This window comes from Lepisosteus oculatus, chromosome 6, assembly GCF_040954835.1.
Source record: "Lepisosteus oculatus isolate fLepOcu1 chromosome 6, fLepOcu1.hap2, whole genome shotgun sequence".
Lineage (NCBI taxonomy): Eukaryota > Metazoa > Chordata > Actinopteri > Semionotiformes > Lepisosteidae > Lepisosteus > Lepisosteus oculatus.
In genome coordinates, this window is record NC_090701.1 from 39,268,236 (window position 1) to 39,283,489 (window position 15,254).

General features: G+C 41.2%; 1 protein-coding gene across 2 annotated transcripts in view; it reads left to right on the forward strand.

The window, feature by feature from the left end:
- The window catches only part of LOC102694754 (enhancer of polycomb homolog 1), a 67,761-nt gene that overhangs the window by 40,107 nt on the left and 12,400 nt on the right, over nucleotides 1–15,254 (forward strand). For both annotated transcript variants that reach the window (XM_069191235.1, XM_015354026.2), the window contains 3 exons: nucleotides 9,311–9,470; nucleotides 12,245–12,390; nucleotides 14,606–14,812. In XM_069191235.1, the coding sequence (XP_069047336.1) occupies nucleotides 9,371–9,470; nucleotides 12,245–12,390; nucleotides 14,606–14,812 (453 nt within the window). In that variant the 5' untranslated portion in view covers nucleotides 9,311–9,370. The remainder of the gene's footprint in view (nucleotides 1–9,310; nucleotides 9,471–12,244; nucleotides 12,391–14,605; nucleotides 14,813–15,254) is intronic.

Sequence of the window (15,254 nt, forward strand, 5' to 3'; positions counted from 1 at the left end):
CATGGACTGTTGTAATAGTGACTTAATCTTTTGCTAGAATTATTGCTGATAGAATTTAATCAGCTGTAGTCTTTTGGGTGTCTGAAAAATTATATTTATATATTTTTTTCCTTAATTGTTTACATTTTTAGAGCTCTTGTGTGACACCCCTGTATGTAAAATGTGGCATTGGTTCTGCCTTTAATCCCGCCCAAAGTAGACCTCTTGGGTTCTGTGTGACAGTACCGTTCAGAATTTGATGCATGAAGACTCTACCTCCTTAGAAGGATGTTTTTTACCTTGGAACTCTGTGCTTTTTATGTAGGAAAGAAACTCATCTGTTATGCTGTTAAGCTTTTTCTCGGGCCTTTTTAAATATTGTTCATGATAAATTTGCAACCAGACATTCTGCAAGGTGCCTTTTAACTGTATTAGCAGCTCAAATACAGTGTTGTGCATTTTATACCTGCAAACCCATTCTAACAACAGGGATGTTTTAATATTGCTTAATCAAGGTGCTTTGTAGATTTTGGAATCGCCAGTTGTATGCTTTTCATGAATGTGGCTTATACAACATACACTGGGGAATGAAGAAGTTAGATCACTTCAGTGGCCGTATACAATTTCTTGTATTAGGATTTTTTTTTGCATACCCCAACTTGCTTTCCATGAGACGCAGACAGGGAGAGAAGCTTGGGGTCCGAGCGCAGGGTCAGCCATTTATATTGGGGTTAAGGGCCTTGCTTCTTCTGCCTGCTGCGGGATAGGAACCGGCAACCAGATCCTTTGCCACAGAGCCACCACACCGCCCACCTCTGACTTACTGACCTCTTGATAAGTTGGAGTTCTCTGACACGCCCACCTCTGATGCATTTCTTTCAGCACATCGCAGACCGATACTAGAGACCAATTAGAGGAGGGGGAGTCTCACAGGCACTGAATGTCTGAAAGTTCCCCCTGCGCTGTATTTGTGTTACCCCCCCACACACACACACACACCGGGTTTTAAATGGGGAGCAAATGCATGTTGTATATGACAAAACAGAAGCAAATGCTTTGAGTTTTTTATGATTTCAATTGACCTTTGGTTTAATTTGTCCTAAACCACTAATAAAACGTGCACAGTTATGGCTTCCAGCACTCTGGTTGTTTTTGCGGGCGGTGATTCAGGATTCTGGTTGGCACTGTGAGTGGAGTCATGGATGATGTTGCTTTCAGATAGATAATACTTTATTAATCCCGTAGGGAAATTGATGTGTTACAGCAGTCCAGCCCAAGACAAGCAAAACGGACATCAGAAAATGTCAATGCCGTTGCCTTTGCCCACCCAGGGCAGGAATCATTTGAACATGGTGGTTGGGCGTCGATTTGGGTAGCAAATATACAGGATACCTTTTCAAGCGGTGTCTTTATTATTTGGTACAGGTCTATTTTCCCCTGGGGCTCTGCTCATGGATGGAATGATGTGCAGGGTCTTTCTAGGACTGGGAACCAAGCCTTGATCATGTAGGATTTAAGTCTGCTTATTTTTCCTTCTGCCAGTTCTTAAAGGAGAGTCTTAGAAAATAGATGGATATTGACCAATCTGAATGATGAATTTCCAATTTTGATAAAGTGGTATGTTGATTCTTCTCATGAGAAACTGGTAAAATGCTAAAAATATCAATTTCTGAGTTCATCTACATCTCTACACAGATGTGATTTGCACAAGATGCCAGTTAGTCAACCACAGCCATAAATATTGGTTAGTACAGTTGTGTAAAAGACACCCTTGGGTTTTTCCCTTTTTTTCTTCATAATCTGTATATATTTGGACTCGGCAGTAAAGCCCATTAACAAGCACAAATTGCTTTAATATTTGACTTGAAATGAGCTGTAAGAATAAAATGACTATGAGAAATAGATCACCAGAACACACCTTTGGAATCTTGCTTCTTGGTAATATAGTAGTAAATGGGAAATGATTTCAGTTCATTTTCTGGTTTGGCATGTCCAGTTAGCTAAAAATACTACTTGTGCATCTTTGTCCCATTCTCTTTGCTCCAATGATGTTTGGGTTTTCGTTATGCAATCTCAGTTGGGAATGGCTCTTCTATCTAGTACTGCATTGGCCTTTTCTCCTGCCAGTGTGACACTATAGTTAAACTGTCAAACGACAGATGCTTAGTTATACTTCAATGTATTGTAATGATGAAACGCCTCAATTAGCTACGGTGGTATTTAGCTATTTTCATCCATTGTCTCTCATGATGAGGAAAGGGTTGAAAATGAACAGACAAAATTAGCAATGTTTGGAAACAAAATGTTCTTCAGACTGACTCATCCTTTTCCTTTAAGGTTAAATTGAGGTCTGGGTGGTGTTAATCTTAACCTGTTTCATGAAATCTTATCCCTTGAGCAATATATGGGTTGTAACTTAGTCTACTTAAAACAGTTTAAAATTTGTGTTCTAGTTTATTTGTAGCCCATTGTGATCACTGTTTTAGAAGTATTAAAACTGGTTCAGATGTACTCATTCAGTTAAAGTTCTGCTAAAGAAAAAAATCAAATTGCTCATTTAGTACTTCACACTTGGAGGGTAAAAGGTTTTGTGTTGCTTTTCTGGGGACGTCCTGAAGCAGTTGTGATGTATAAATTAGAATTTATTTTATTGACTCACAATTTAAAAAATACAAGGCAGTGCTGCCCTTTTTAAGTTCACATACTCGGATCGTATTTTTTTAGAAGAGCTAGGTTGCTGATGAATGTTGTCTGCTTTCTTGAGTAATGCGATAGTGAACCTAGCACTTACAGGTGCTTAACATGTTAAAATCATCGGCGCCTTCCAAATGTCTTGAGGCGCTTGAGCTGTGGTCTTTTTTCGGGCGCTCACCCTTGGTTGTTGCCGAGGTGATCTTGGCTCGTGTTTTTTTTTTAGGGAGGGTAGCTGGGGGGTTTCCCTGTGTAAGAGGATCTGCTCAGGTCACAGAGCACCAGGGTGGCGCCTGCAGCAGGGCACTCTGGTGGCCCTGTCTTCTGGATGTGGTTAGTTTGAGCAACACTAAAAGGGAGAGGCACGGTCTTAAAACATGAGCCTTGCTTTGATACCCATTCTCCAGATCCACAGCTGACCTGTAAACGAGTATTTCTCTCTCTCTCCATCTCGGCAATGTGTCTTCCTACATGGAAAACCGATTCCACGTGCTGCAGTCACCCCCCTATGTTGATGGTCTTGTAATTATTCGCTGCAGCATTTTAGAGGGATATCCTTCTCAAGCACTGTATACAGTTTCTCATACTAGTAATAATTCTGTCTTTCGGGTGGCTCAGTGGTGTATTTCCTGGGGTGCTGTCTGTGTGGAGTTTGTATGTTCTCCCAGCGGTCATGTGAGTTTCCTCCTGCAGACCACAGACGTACCGGCAGGTTCATGGGTTTATGGGAAAGCTGGCCCTGGTGCGTGTGCCCTGTGACAGACTGGCATTCTCTCTAGGGTGTACCCTGCCTTGTGCCCGTTGCTTGCTTGGATAGGCTCCAGCTCCCCAGCTATCCTGTATTGGAAAAGGGGTTAGAAAAAGGATGGATGGCATTCTGACTGAACATTGAAAATGCCAGGAGTATAAAACGAGTGTGTGAGGGGATGTTTTTTTTTGCTTACAGTATGAGGTACAGGGCAGTCAAGGCTTTAACATGAGAGCTGTGGTGCTGAGCTGCCCAGCTGGTCAGAGGAGGCCCACTGGAAGCCTGATAGAACTAAGAGCATTAATTCTGCTATTTAATGGAAATCCTGCAGCATAAGGTAATGGACTGCTGCACAGTCACATTTGTAGCGTTAATATGTAGGTTTCATTCTAATACAACGTTTTACCAAGATTTTAGGACATTTCACAGTTTTGGCTCTTGAAACTCATGCAGAAGTTGCCCATTATCGTTTCACACAGATGTCACACTATATAAGCTTGTAACATTCATGGCTTTAAACAAAAAAATTAATGCGTGGCTGCATTTATTTGATTATATGACAGTGATACCTATATTTCATTTGATAACATAGGTGAGAAATGTTTCAGAGAAGAGGAGGCCATTATACCCATCTTAGTAGCTAATCAAAAAGTTAGTAGCTAATTAATCCAGGAATCTCATCCAGAGGGGTCTTGAAAGAAGCCAGGGTATCGGCTGCAGCAGCGTGGGTGGGTAGCTTGTCCCCTTTCCGTTGTCAGCTTGTCAGCCAGAATGCTGATATCTTCAGGTCGCGCTCGTCTGTGTTTCGGGTGGCCTCCTGGAAGGGCCAGGGAGAGTGAAACGCATGGCTAATCGCGCTGTGCGGCTGACCTTTTGACCTGCTGCACGTTGGCTGCTGGTTTCAGGGCTCGAACCGTCCTGCCTGTCCCGGGAAATCCCCTGCAGCTGACGGTGTTTGTCACCAGTCCTAGTGTGCCGGGAGTTGCATGTTTTGCATTCAGGTTAATAAATGTCAGTTGTGTATTCAGAACACTTACTGCTGTGGGAAACACTTTCTAGGATGGTTGTTTTTCTGTGACTTCCTTCATAGAAGGAAGGTGTGCTTTTTATCTGCAATTATTCTGGGAATTTGGTTTTCCTGGTTTACTTTTGTTTTAATGTAATTCTGAGCAACGCTGTTCTCTTTCTGCCATTATGGTAAACTGTAAGCTGTATGGAAATGTTTTCCTTGTATAGATGTTCTATGGCTTTTTTTTAATCTAAGAGAGTTAACCAGAGAATTCTTTTCTAATTAAGATTCTAATTAGTTTTGCAATACCTCTCCTTTAATAGTGAAAAATGGCAAAAATACTCAATTTTAAGTTGTGCAGTCATTGCAAAGTACATCGCTTTTACTGCAGGTTAGTTTTGTTTTTAGTTTTTCTTTATTGGGACATGCGACAGTGCTATCCAGTGCTGTTCAGACTGCGGTCTGTTGGACCAAGTCAGGAGTCTGATACTTGCCCAGGTGTGTTCAATAAGCAAAGCGTTGCATGGAAATGAAATTGCAGAATACAAGCTCACAGGCTGAGAATTGCCGGGAGCCACCGTCTGCTTAAAAGGGGGGTTTGTGTTTTTGTGGGATCTGGGTTCCAGAAAAGAAGTGCTGTCTTGGGTTTGTATCGTGCTTTTGTGTTTTCAGCGCTTGAAAGAACCGCAGGCTGTCCATTACGATGTTTATAGAAAACTAAAATCTTCATTTTATCACCGTGGTTTATACGAAGACATTCACTATAAATGCATCTTAAACGTATACAGTATGTTTTAGAGTCTTTAACAACAACTTGTTTTAGATTGTGCTGTGTTATTTTATCTGCTTTAAAAAGTTAATCAGCTGCTATGTAGTACTCAAGACACCCCAGGAGACAATTCAGTTGAATTAAAGGGGTTTTATGGAATTCCTGGTATTTAACCATTATAATATATAACATTTTGATTGCAGCTGAGCCCTACACTGTGACTGGTATATGAGTGATCCCTTCCTGGCTCATCCTAGGTGGTTTTTGAGTTTGCTTTTGGTTTAATCAATCTTGAGGTATTACCTTTTTAGAATTAACAACTACCTTAAATTACCGGGTGCAGTTTTTCTGAAGGCTTGTGTTGTAAACCAGTGTTTTTCAGTAGTAGGGATGGGTTTTTTTTGCACGACTGCCCACTATAAATGCTCAGACCTTGCATTTTTAAACATTTCAAAGGGATAAACTTTGCAAGACAGTGTCTGTTGATGAACAGTTGGAAATGCTTTGATCATATCTTTGCCTATAGCATTCAAAAATGCACTGGGATGGAAGTTTTTAAATACAAGTCTGGGCTGCTCCTCTTGGTGGTTATTTCCATAGACATTGGTGTGTTTCTGAAGTTCGTGACCTCATCCATGTGCGGTTTTAGAGGAAGGATTTGGCCTTCTGGTCTCCAGAAGGAAGCAGGCCTGTGTGGTGAGACAGATCTGCAGTGACTGCTGAGCTGTGGAAGAATAGGCCAAAGGACTTTTGAGGTAGCATTTCATCAAACTGGTCTCTGTTAGTGCCGTTGTTTTAGACTGTGCTGTTAAAAGATCTAGGAAATTATTGCTGATCCAAAGCTACAGACCCGCCTTCAACTGTCATGATATACATGTTCGATTAGTTTGCTTTTTGTATTTAATAAAATGAGTAAGAATCCGTTGCACTGCCATGTCACAACTTATTTTTCAGAAGTCTGCAGTTTCAAAATGATGTTGAAAACTTGACTATCTACAATGCAGATCTGTAGGCCCTGGTTGTTGGTGGCAATAACGTATTCCAGATCAGACTTTGCAGTCTTTTTTTAACAGCTGATGTACAAGCACTGAGGTTGTAGGTTAGCATCTCTCCTCCACATGACTTTAAAGGGTTCAGTTTCACCCATTTTCTTTCCTCTACTTGCACGCTGTTTACATTTGGATGCCAAAGCAGACCATTCTGAAAATGTTCCATTAACATTGTAGGTGAGCCATTTAACCACAATGGTTAGCTCATTTTGTTTGAATATTTTGCAGTGGAATGTTTTGTGGCGAATTCTGGGTTTTTTCACTCCATTTAAACTAGATAGCGTCACATGAGAAGGCAATACAGCCTCTTTAATACAGTATTTTAAAAAAATCAACTGTTCCAAATGTAGACTGAGAAACATCGGTCCAGTTAGGCTGGGCTTGACCTACCCGGTGTTCTGTCAGTGGTGTAAAGATGAACAGGTTCCTGCATACTTTCCCATGAAGTGTTGGTCTGGGGAAGTGTTAGAGCAGGTGTTTTCACAGTTCATGGTTGTAACTTATTGGCAGGTTATTGGTCCAAAATTGCATTTAAGAGGGTTACTTTTCTCCAGGTGTTTCTTTCAGTCTGGAAGAGAGACGCATATTCCAATTAAGCTATTGGACTGAATTCAGTGATAGTTTTGGCAACACCTTTAATTTCTCTCGGGTAAAAATACGGTATGAGGTTAATAGAGGTTATAAGTATACAACAGTGCACTTAAAGGTAACTGTGGTTAAAAACTTAGCAGGAGTCTCTGAAAACGAGATATTTGACACTGAAAACTATGTAACATGCCAATTCATGGTAAGTGTTCTTGGCCTTTTTCATTAATGTTTTGGCTTGATAACCTGGTATAATTCACTGAAGTGGGTTGTCGGTGTAGCATATTTTAATCTAATGCTTGTTTCTGCCCGGAGCTGCTTAAGTGAAGAGAGCGATTCAGGTCTGGACTAAGATGTCGTTGCAGGAATGCATCCAGTGCCAGTATTATTCCACGTCAGTGATAGCCAGTACATAACCTCACTCCACCCTTCTTGCTGTGGAGGAAGAGCACAGGAATGGGTAATGTCCTGGGTCAGAGAAGTTCTGCCTTGATTAAGAGTGGGACTTTTTGTGTAGAAGGTGACTGATTTAGTCATTGTGTTGGATCTTTTTCTTAAGTCGGATCCTAAGTTGGATTTGTGGTCTCCGAGGGCTTCCAAAGTTCAGACTATTACTGGGTCTTCCTACAACTTAAACATCTAGCAGAAGTGATGCTGTTGATATCGCCATGCCTGTACACTCGTGCCCATGTGCTCTGCAGTTACACCTTGCCTCCGTTTTCTCAACATTTTCTAGATTTCTTCTTTAAAAGGTTTGATGTCTGATAGAATCCTTTAAAACAGAAGCAGTTTTTTTTTAATGTATTGCTTGCAGGACATGACATGCTGCTGTTTAAACTTGTGCCTTACCAGTTTATCCAAATGTCAATATGTCAGTGATAGTGTCTTTAAGAGTGTGGGTATGAAACCACTTTGAGTTTTTCTGATGATCAAGTCACAGGAGATTTTCCATTGTGTGTGGCAAGAACAATCATACTCACTATGATCATAATCAATATCTCTTCAGATTCTGGATTTTGGAGGCTGACACCTTGATACTGAGCATAAATAAAATGGATTTTATTCTACATTTGTATGTAATGTAGCAACCTGCAATATTTAGGCTCACATTTGTCTTGTCCTTAGCTCGTTGTCTTTGTGCAGAGAAAATTGGTGAAATTGGCAGAGATGTGATTTTGGATTGTAATAACACGGTGTCTGTTCTGAACCTCCAACTGGTTCAGAGAGAGCAGGTGATCACAACTGGGAATATAATAATCAGGTGTTCCCTTTTAGTGGTCCCTGTTGGTATCAAACATTGAAAGAGAAATGTGGAAATATTGACTATGGGAGGTGGGGGGTGCTTCTTTGATACACTCACTGATGGAAGGAGAAAAATAAGCAAAGGCTGTGCTTGCCCTGGTTGTACACATGGCTTCCTTTTCAGGCATTTCTGGTACTGCAGGGTCTCGATGTGTGTAAATTTAACATTCATGAATTCACCTTTTAATGATTCAGTCCCGTCTTACGAGGTCTTGTCTGGAAGCAGAGCTGAGCTTGGTGAAACCAAGCCGAAGGTTGTTAAGCTCAACGCGGAAATAAGTTGTGAAACAGACTACAATCACGAGAGAAGTCTAGTTAGTGAGTGAACCTCTCCCTGCCCCTTGTCCAGTACCCACTACCCAGCCTGGTCTTGTTTCTGTCCTGTAAAGAACACTCCCGGTTCTGTCAGCTGCGACAGTGGGGCATGCTTATCATGTGAAAAGAGTGCAGGCATCCACTGGAAGCAGAGGAGGGATTCATGTTTTTTCAGCTGATTTACTGTATGTAATTAGTTGTTTTAGTAGATTGATGTTATTTTAATTAACTTGTGAAGTTAAACTAAGTGAATTAATACTGTAATTATTATATAACGGAGGGTTTCTGGTCTTTTTTCAACCACACAATATAAACTGCACTACATTGTACAACAGTATAGGGGTGGGCTTGGTAATGTGTAAATGTGGCGGTTCTCAACAGTCGTCTGCACTGCTGTGCTTATTTAGGCTGGGGGTTGGGTCATCACTAAGAAACTCACAAGAGTGGTGCTTCATGGTATTTGAGGTTTTTCAACCTAGCTATAAAAATTGCAAGCAAGTATTAAAACTGAAGAGTGAGGGGTGACAGGTTGGTGCAGTGGTTAGCATACCTGTCTTGCAGTGCTGGGGCTCAGGCTCCTGGGCTGCTGTCTTTGTGCAGTTTGCGGGTTCTCCCTGTGTTTACGTGGGTTTCCTTGGGGTGACCGGGCTTACTCCCACAGTCCGAAAACATACCGGTAGTTTAATTGGCTTCTGAGGACAAACCGGCTCTAGTGTGAGTGTTTGTCTGCCCTGTGAAGGACTGACGTCCTGTCCGGGATGTATCCTGCCCGGTTGCTGGCTCCCCCACAACCCTGTATTGGAAAAAGTGGTTCGGAAATGTTTATTCAAGTCCTAATGGATTTTTAACTTTTATTTCTGTAGGAGCACCATCTCCAGAGGGCAATTTCAGCACAGCAGGTTTATGGAGAGAAACGGGATAACATGGTTATTCCGGTTCCGGAGGCAGAAAGCAACATTGCCTACTATGAATCTCTCTACCCCGGAGAGTTCAAGATGCCAAAGCAGCTTATTCACATACAGCGTAAGTACTGGATGAAAAACATTGCTGCAGACTATACTTTTGCTTTGACTTTAAAACGTGGGTGTGATTTGTTTAGATGCATGCCTTTTTTGTCTAGAACTTATTTTAAAATGCCATCGATTCGTTTTTACATGTGCACGTGAGGGAAATAGGTTCAAATAAGGCTTATAAAATATTTTCTTTAATAGTTAGCATGGTTCCTTGATTTAACTGGCCTGTGGAAGCGTGCATTAATATTTCATATTCATCTCTAAATGACCCGGAATTTTTCAGCTGGTAATGTAAGAATATACAGAGGTTTCTGCACATGCCAGCATAACCCCAGTTCAGCACTAGTGAAATACAATGGTCATTACAAGGTCATAATTATTTATAACAATTATTTGTGCACTGCCTTGATGACATTGCATTATTTGGAGTAAAGAAATGTATTACCTCAGAGCTGCTGATCTCCATTATATAACAAGTAGAGCTTTTTTCTCATCACAGCTTTAAACATTAAAATTGAACCATTTTAACAGTTTGATCAATGAGACAAGTTCCTTCAACTGTGGTGTCTTTGGTATTCTATCACAAGCGGGTAATGGGGTTGCTTTTTTGGAAGGACAAGTAAAATTTGGTTAGTTTTAAATCTGTTGGCACAGCTGTATTTAGAATGCATGGTTCTGAAACTTGGGTAGTTTACCTGCTTGTCAGAGGACCAGATGGGCTCTTGTATGAATCTAGTCTTATGTTCCTAAGTGTAATCTTATTTATCAGTGTTGTCTGTGATTTGTTCGCAGTCATTGTATCATGACAACAATATACACACTATGTGGAGTTAGTAGTCTACATTTAGAATGCCTGCCTTCCCACTTGACCTTTATTTGTGTAGTTTTAACTGCATTACTAGGTGGCAAATGCAGGTTTTTCAGACGGGTACATTTTATTGTGGGGTGTCAGTGAAGGGTTTGTTTATTTCAGCTTTGAGTGATGTATTTTAAGAGTTTTGCTTTAGATGTATACTTGAAAGTTGGTACTCTACCAGAATCTCTTCAGAACAGCAGAACCAAGGGTTTTTTGGTGTTAAAACCATGTTCTTAGATTTAGTCTTGTTAACGTGGAGAAAAATTGACTCGTCTCATAAACAGCATAAAGAAACAGACCTGTATGAAGATCTGTTAAGCTGAAACAGATTGTGGATATCTTTCAGTGCGTCTACCTTGCTCGGGTGCTATCAAACACTGAAATAAAATGCCAAAGTTTAATTTCTGTGCTTCCTATTGAGCAAAAAGGGGTAATCTTGCTTCTGAAGGACTTCACATGTTGTGCTGCAAAATGCATTTTTTGTTAGAGGCCAATGAAAATCGCTATTAAACATGTTTCGGGAAACATTTAAACTACTTATATCCATCCATTCATTTTCTAACTGCTTCATGCAGTGCAAAAGCAGCCACAAAGCAGATCGCAACAAAAAATCAAAGGGGGTTCCAGAATCAAATAGGACCGACGACAGGGGTCCTCCTCGGGAGGTGGAGCCTGTCCCAGCATGCAACAGCACAAGGCAGGGTCCACCCCGAACGGGACGCCAGTCCACTGCGTGGCACACTCACCTTCCAGCTGGGAGGCAGCAGTCTGAGCCCCTGTGCCATTGGCCTGCCTGACTCCTGATGCGCACTGCAGTAATTATCTTGTGTATGGCTCGTCAATGTGACCAGTTTTTGTTGGTGAGTGGGACGTGCTTTGCTCCGTTGTGAAGTTGTTAAAAACGGTCCCCAGCCAGGCACATGTCTGTAAAAGCATCCTAACGTGTCTGTTTTTTGCCTTATAAAAACAAGACTTGCCTTCACTGGTTGTAAATAACTTTAGAAATTCTTAAAGTATGGAGAAACATTTTTCATAATAGACTTAAGCAAACCATTTATGTGTATATCTCAACAGTTAACTTTATGAACATTTAATAGGAACGTTTTAGTTCTAAAATTTCCACAGTTGAAGTGTTTTTATGCTGAAGAGAGGATTGTGAAGGCAGGTTAAAGTGGGCTACTTCTACCCTGGCAAAGTATGTCAAATGTTTAGCTTAATTACAGATGACTTTTTCTGAAGTACAGTTAAACGGTAAGGTCAGTAGTAAAGTATTTTATACCTGCTGGATGAGGAAAATTGCAGATTACAGGAGTCACTTAAAGTAGCTGGTTGTGCCCCATGTTTCTAATGTCTGATAACTGCAATGAAATTAAGACCATAATTTGTGTACTGCATCTTGTAAAATGAGTTTGTTCAAATAGCAGTCCACTGTAGTGAAGCATTTGAAAGTAACTTGGATATCGCTCATTACCCACTAGCGCCATGGTTATGTGATGCTGTATTTTGAAAGTCAATTTTCTGTACCTTAGCCGTAGAAGTAAAAGTCCAAGGGCATTATTACGTCTGATTCCCTGTGTGTGGGAGCTGACAGAATCAATTACTTTCTAAAGACATTAGGCGATCTGTTCAACTGTGAAATGTAGTTGTGACGTAATGCTGAGTGTATAAAATAAATATTTTTACCCCGTGTCCACCGCTGAAGGAAATTCTGGGACTTAGGCTGCATTCAGTCCAGGGTCTGTCACATTAGCCTCTTGTTAAATTAAATACAAGAGGAATATTGGGCACGACTGTAACTAGCTTGGCCTGATGAATTTCAAACAGTATTGAATGACTTGTTGCTTTCAGCCCTTGATTTGATTATCTTTTTTTAAGTGAAGAGAAATGCTTGCTGCATGTGTAATTTTTTTCCTCTCTCCCCTTCTTAGCTTTCAGCCTGGATGCCGAGCAGCCGGACTATGACTTGGATTCAGAAGATGAGGCGTTTGTGAATAAGCTGAAAAAGAAAATGGAGATCACTCCTCTGCAGTTTGAAGACATGATTGACCGTCTGGAAAGGGGCAGTGGACAGCAGGTGACCATCACTCTGGCTAAAGTTTATTAGGATAGTTTTGTTTGGTTTAGGGTGACCCAGTTCTTCAGTTTTAATTTGACTTATTCATTTCCTCCCACGATTTGATCTTCCAGTAAAATGCATGTCCACAGTTAGACTTACTTTGACACTTGTCTTGATTCATTTGGTGTCCAAATTTATATTTATTCCCCACTGTTTCTCATCAAGCTCCAAATTCTGACAATGATAAAGCATGAGAATCAGGTTCTGTGCGAGTCTGTTAAAGACCCCAGTTCTGACGTGGACACGATATTAACGAACATGAACCAACAAACCTAGTCTGTGTAAGGTCATCACACATTGGTGATGTAGTTTTAACTTAAACATTAGGCCTTCAAAAATGTAACCTTCAAACATTTAACTTTTTTACCATTACACATCTGACGAACGTTTGAATCTTTAGCCAAAATTTAGAACGCATTTCTGTGTAGAAATAATGGGCCATCTAATGTTCCTAAAATAAAGTTGTAAAATAAGTCCTGCCGTCAGAAAAAGATTTTCTCGGGCAAAGAGAGCATTGATTTGAGGAAAGCTGAGGAGTACAGAAGAGCGCTCCTTTCACCAGGACAGTAAATTTGAATCTTTCAATGCAAGATTCCAAAGGAACGCAAATATGGAATCCAATTGCACTTCATTTTTAACCAAAATAGTTCATTCCTCAACGTTTGAGAAATCATTGGCCACAGACATTTTTCTCCTTTGGCATGCAGACTGTATGCAGTCTCCCTGCTCCTTGATTACCAGTTGTGTCTCTGTATTTTGTGCTCGCTGGACATTTCCATCAAATATTTTCTTGCTTTTTAGCTTAGGGTATAAGAACAGGGATTTGGTACAAACAGGTGTACATGGAAATTTTGATTGTTACAAAACAACAAGCCTAACGGATTCTGCTTCTGCCGTGTGACAGGGAAGATCTGACCTGTCTACTTCTGATTTATACACATAACCGGCTATGAATATCTTCTCGTGTTTGTTCTTGTCAAATTTTCTTGAAATATTTTCTTTAGAACCTGACAGTCGTGAGATGCAGTGTCCAAGAATTTGAAACCTCAAGGACCAATATTGCTTCTCTGAAACAGTCAAGAAAAGATTCAGATCATTGCTATTCTCTGAACGCAAGTCATTGAGTCAGTTGTTTGTCACAAGTGATCTCCAAGTATTGTATGGATGTCCTCGTACTGGGGAGGATTTCGATTTGTTTCAGCGTTTCGTACGGAGCTGATTTTTTTTTACATAAGACTGAAGAAAACGACAAAAGCTTTTCCTACTCCCAGAAGGACGTTCTAGAAATTAACTGGCTAAAGACGTCAACTGAGCATGTAATGCAGTAGTGTTATAGCAGATGAACTCCATAGTTCAACCATATAATAACTGAGTGGCAACATTATGATGTCTCTTTCACTTGATCCCACTCACTGCTGTTTTACTTAGCTGTTGTCCAGAAAGGCGACGCCCTACAAGTACGATGTGTAGGTGAACCAGCATGATGTGCACTGAGGTCTTCCCAGTCACACGGCAGAAGCAGAATCAGTTTGGCGTTTTGTAGCGCAGTCTTTTGTGGCAGTCAAAACTCCCGTGTACACCTGAACAAAAAATAAACAGCTTGCAAACTGTGAACTAGTTCACGCTCTGACCGGATATAGCAACTGTGCATAATGTTTATTATCCATGATATTCTTCATTTCCATTAACCTTGCCAAGTGGCATAGGACTGACCTGAAAATGGTGGTGATATGTATGTTTATGCAGTTTATTCCAGGACGGAGCCCACACACACACACTGTGCAGACTAAACCAGTAGTTTTAGCTTCCAGCGCACCACCTCGCAGATGACAGAAGTGTGAGAGGAACTGACTGGCTCTGGGTGTGTCTGGTTTACTGAGATGTCTCTTTCTCAGGCTTAACACTCAGCCACCTGTACTTCATTGGGTTATTGCTGCCCCTGGCTATATACCAAAAATATACACTTCTGGACAAGTGTGGTTCTGTGATGTTTACTGCGAAAGAGAAATGTTTTCGTAGGCCACTCATAAGACACTCGGAGGCTTAATGTGATACGGGTTAAAATAATGAAGCCTGAGCAACTCGGCAGTCGTTAAGCCCGCGTTCGTTATCTTGTTTATCGTTGACCTCTTGCCGGAGACCCAGTCGGTGAATTCACTCTCTTGACCCTCAGCTGGTGACTCTCCAGGAGGCGAAGCTGCTGCTGAAGGAGGACGACGAGCTGATCCGGGAGGTGTTCGAGTACTGGGCGCGCAAGAGGAAAGGCTGCAAGAGCGCCTCCCTCATCCCCATGGTGAAGCAGGAGAAGCGCGATGGCTCCAGCACCAACGACCCGTACGTCGCCTTCCGCAGGAGGACCGAGAAGATGCAGACACGCAAGGTGTGCGCTCCGGCCCGGAGAGGGCGACTGCGGCCTCTGGAACTCTTGAGCTGGATCGTTCTGGGCTGTTCATTTCTGAGGACAGCTCTCTACCCCTGTAGAGTTGTCAAGTTCAAGTTTATTGTCATTATACTCACATACAGGTATATGGTATAACGCAATGCTCTTTAGCTAGCTCTCAAATGGTAAGAAGTACCAAAAACCCCAACGCCAATACAGTTTTATAAGAAAAGAAAGACCGAGACAAGGGGCAATATGCAAAACAACAACTGGTAACAGACAATGTACAAAATCATACATCAAGAGAATGAAAGAAAGGATAGAAAATAATGGGGAGTGAGCTTCTTGATATGTGAGGTAGATTTCAATATGTGTTTGAGTTTTGATAGAGAGCCGGTACTGTGAGTGTTCAGATCGTAGGTAAGAGGGGCTGAAATTTAAT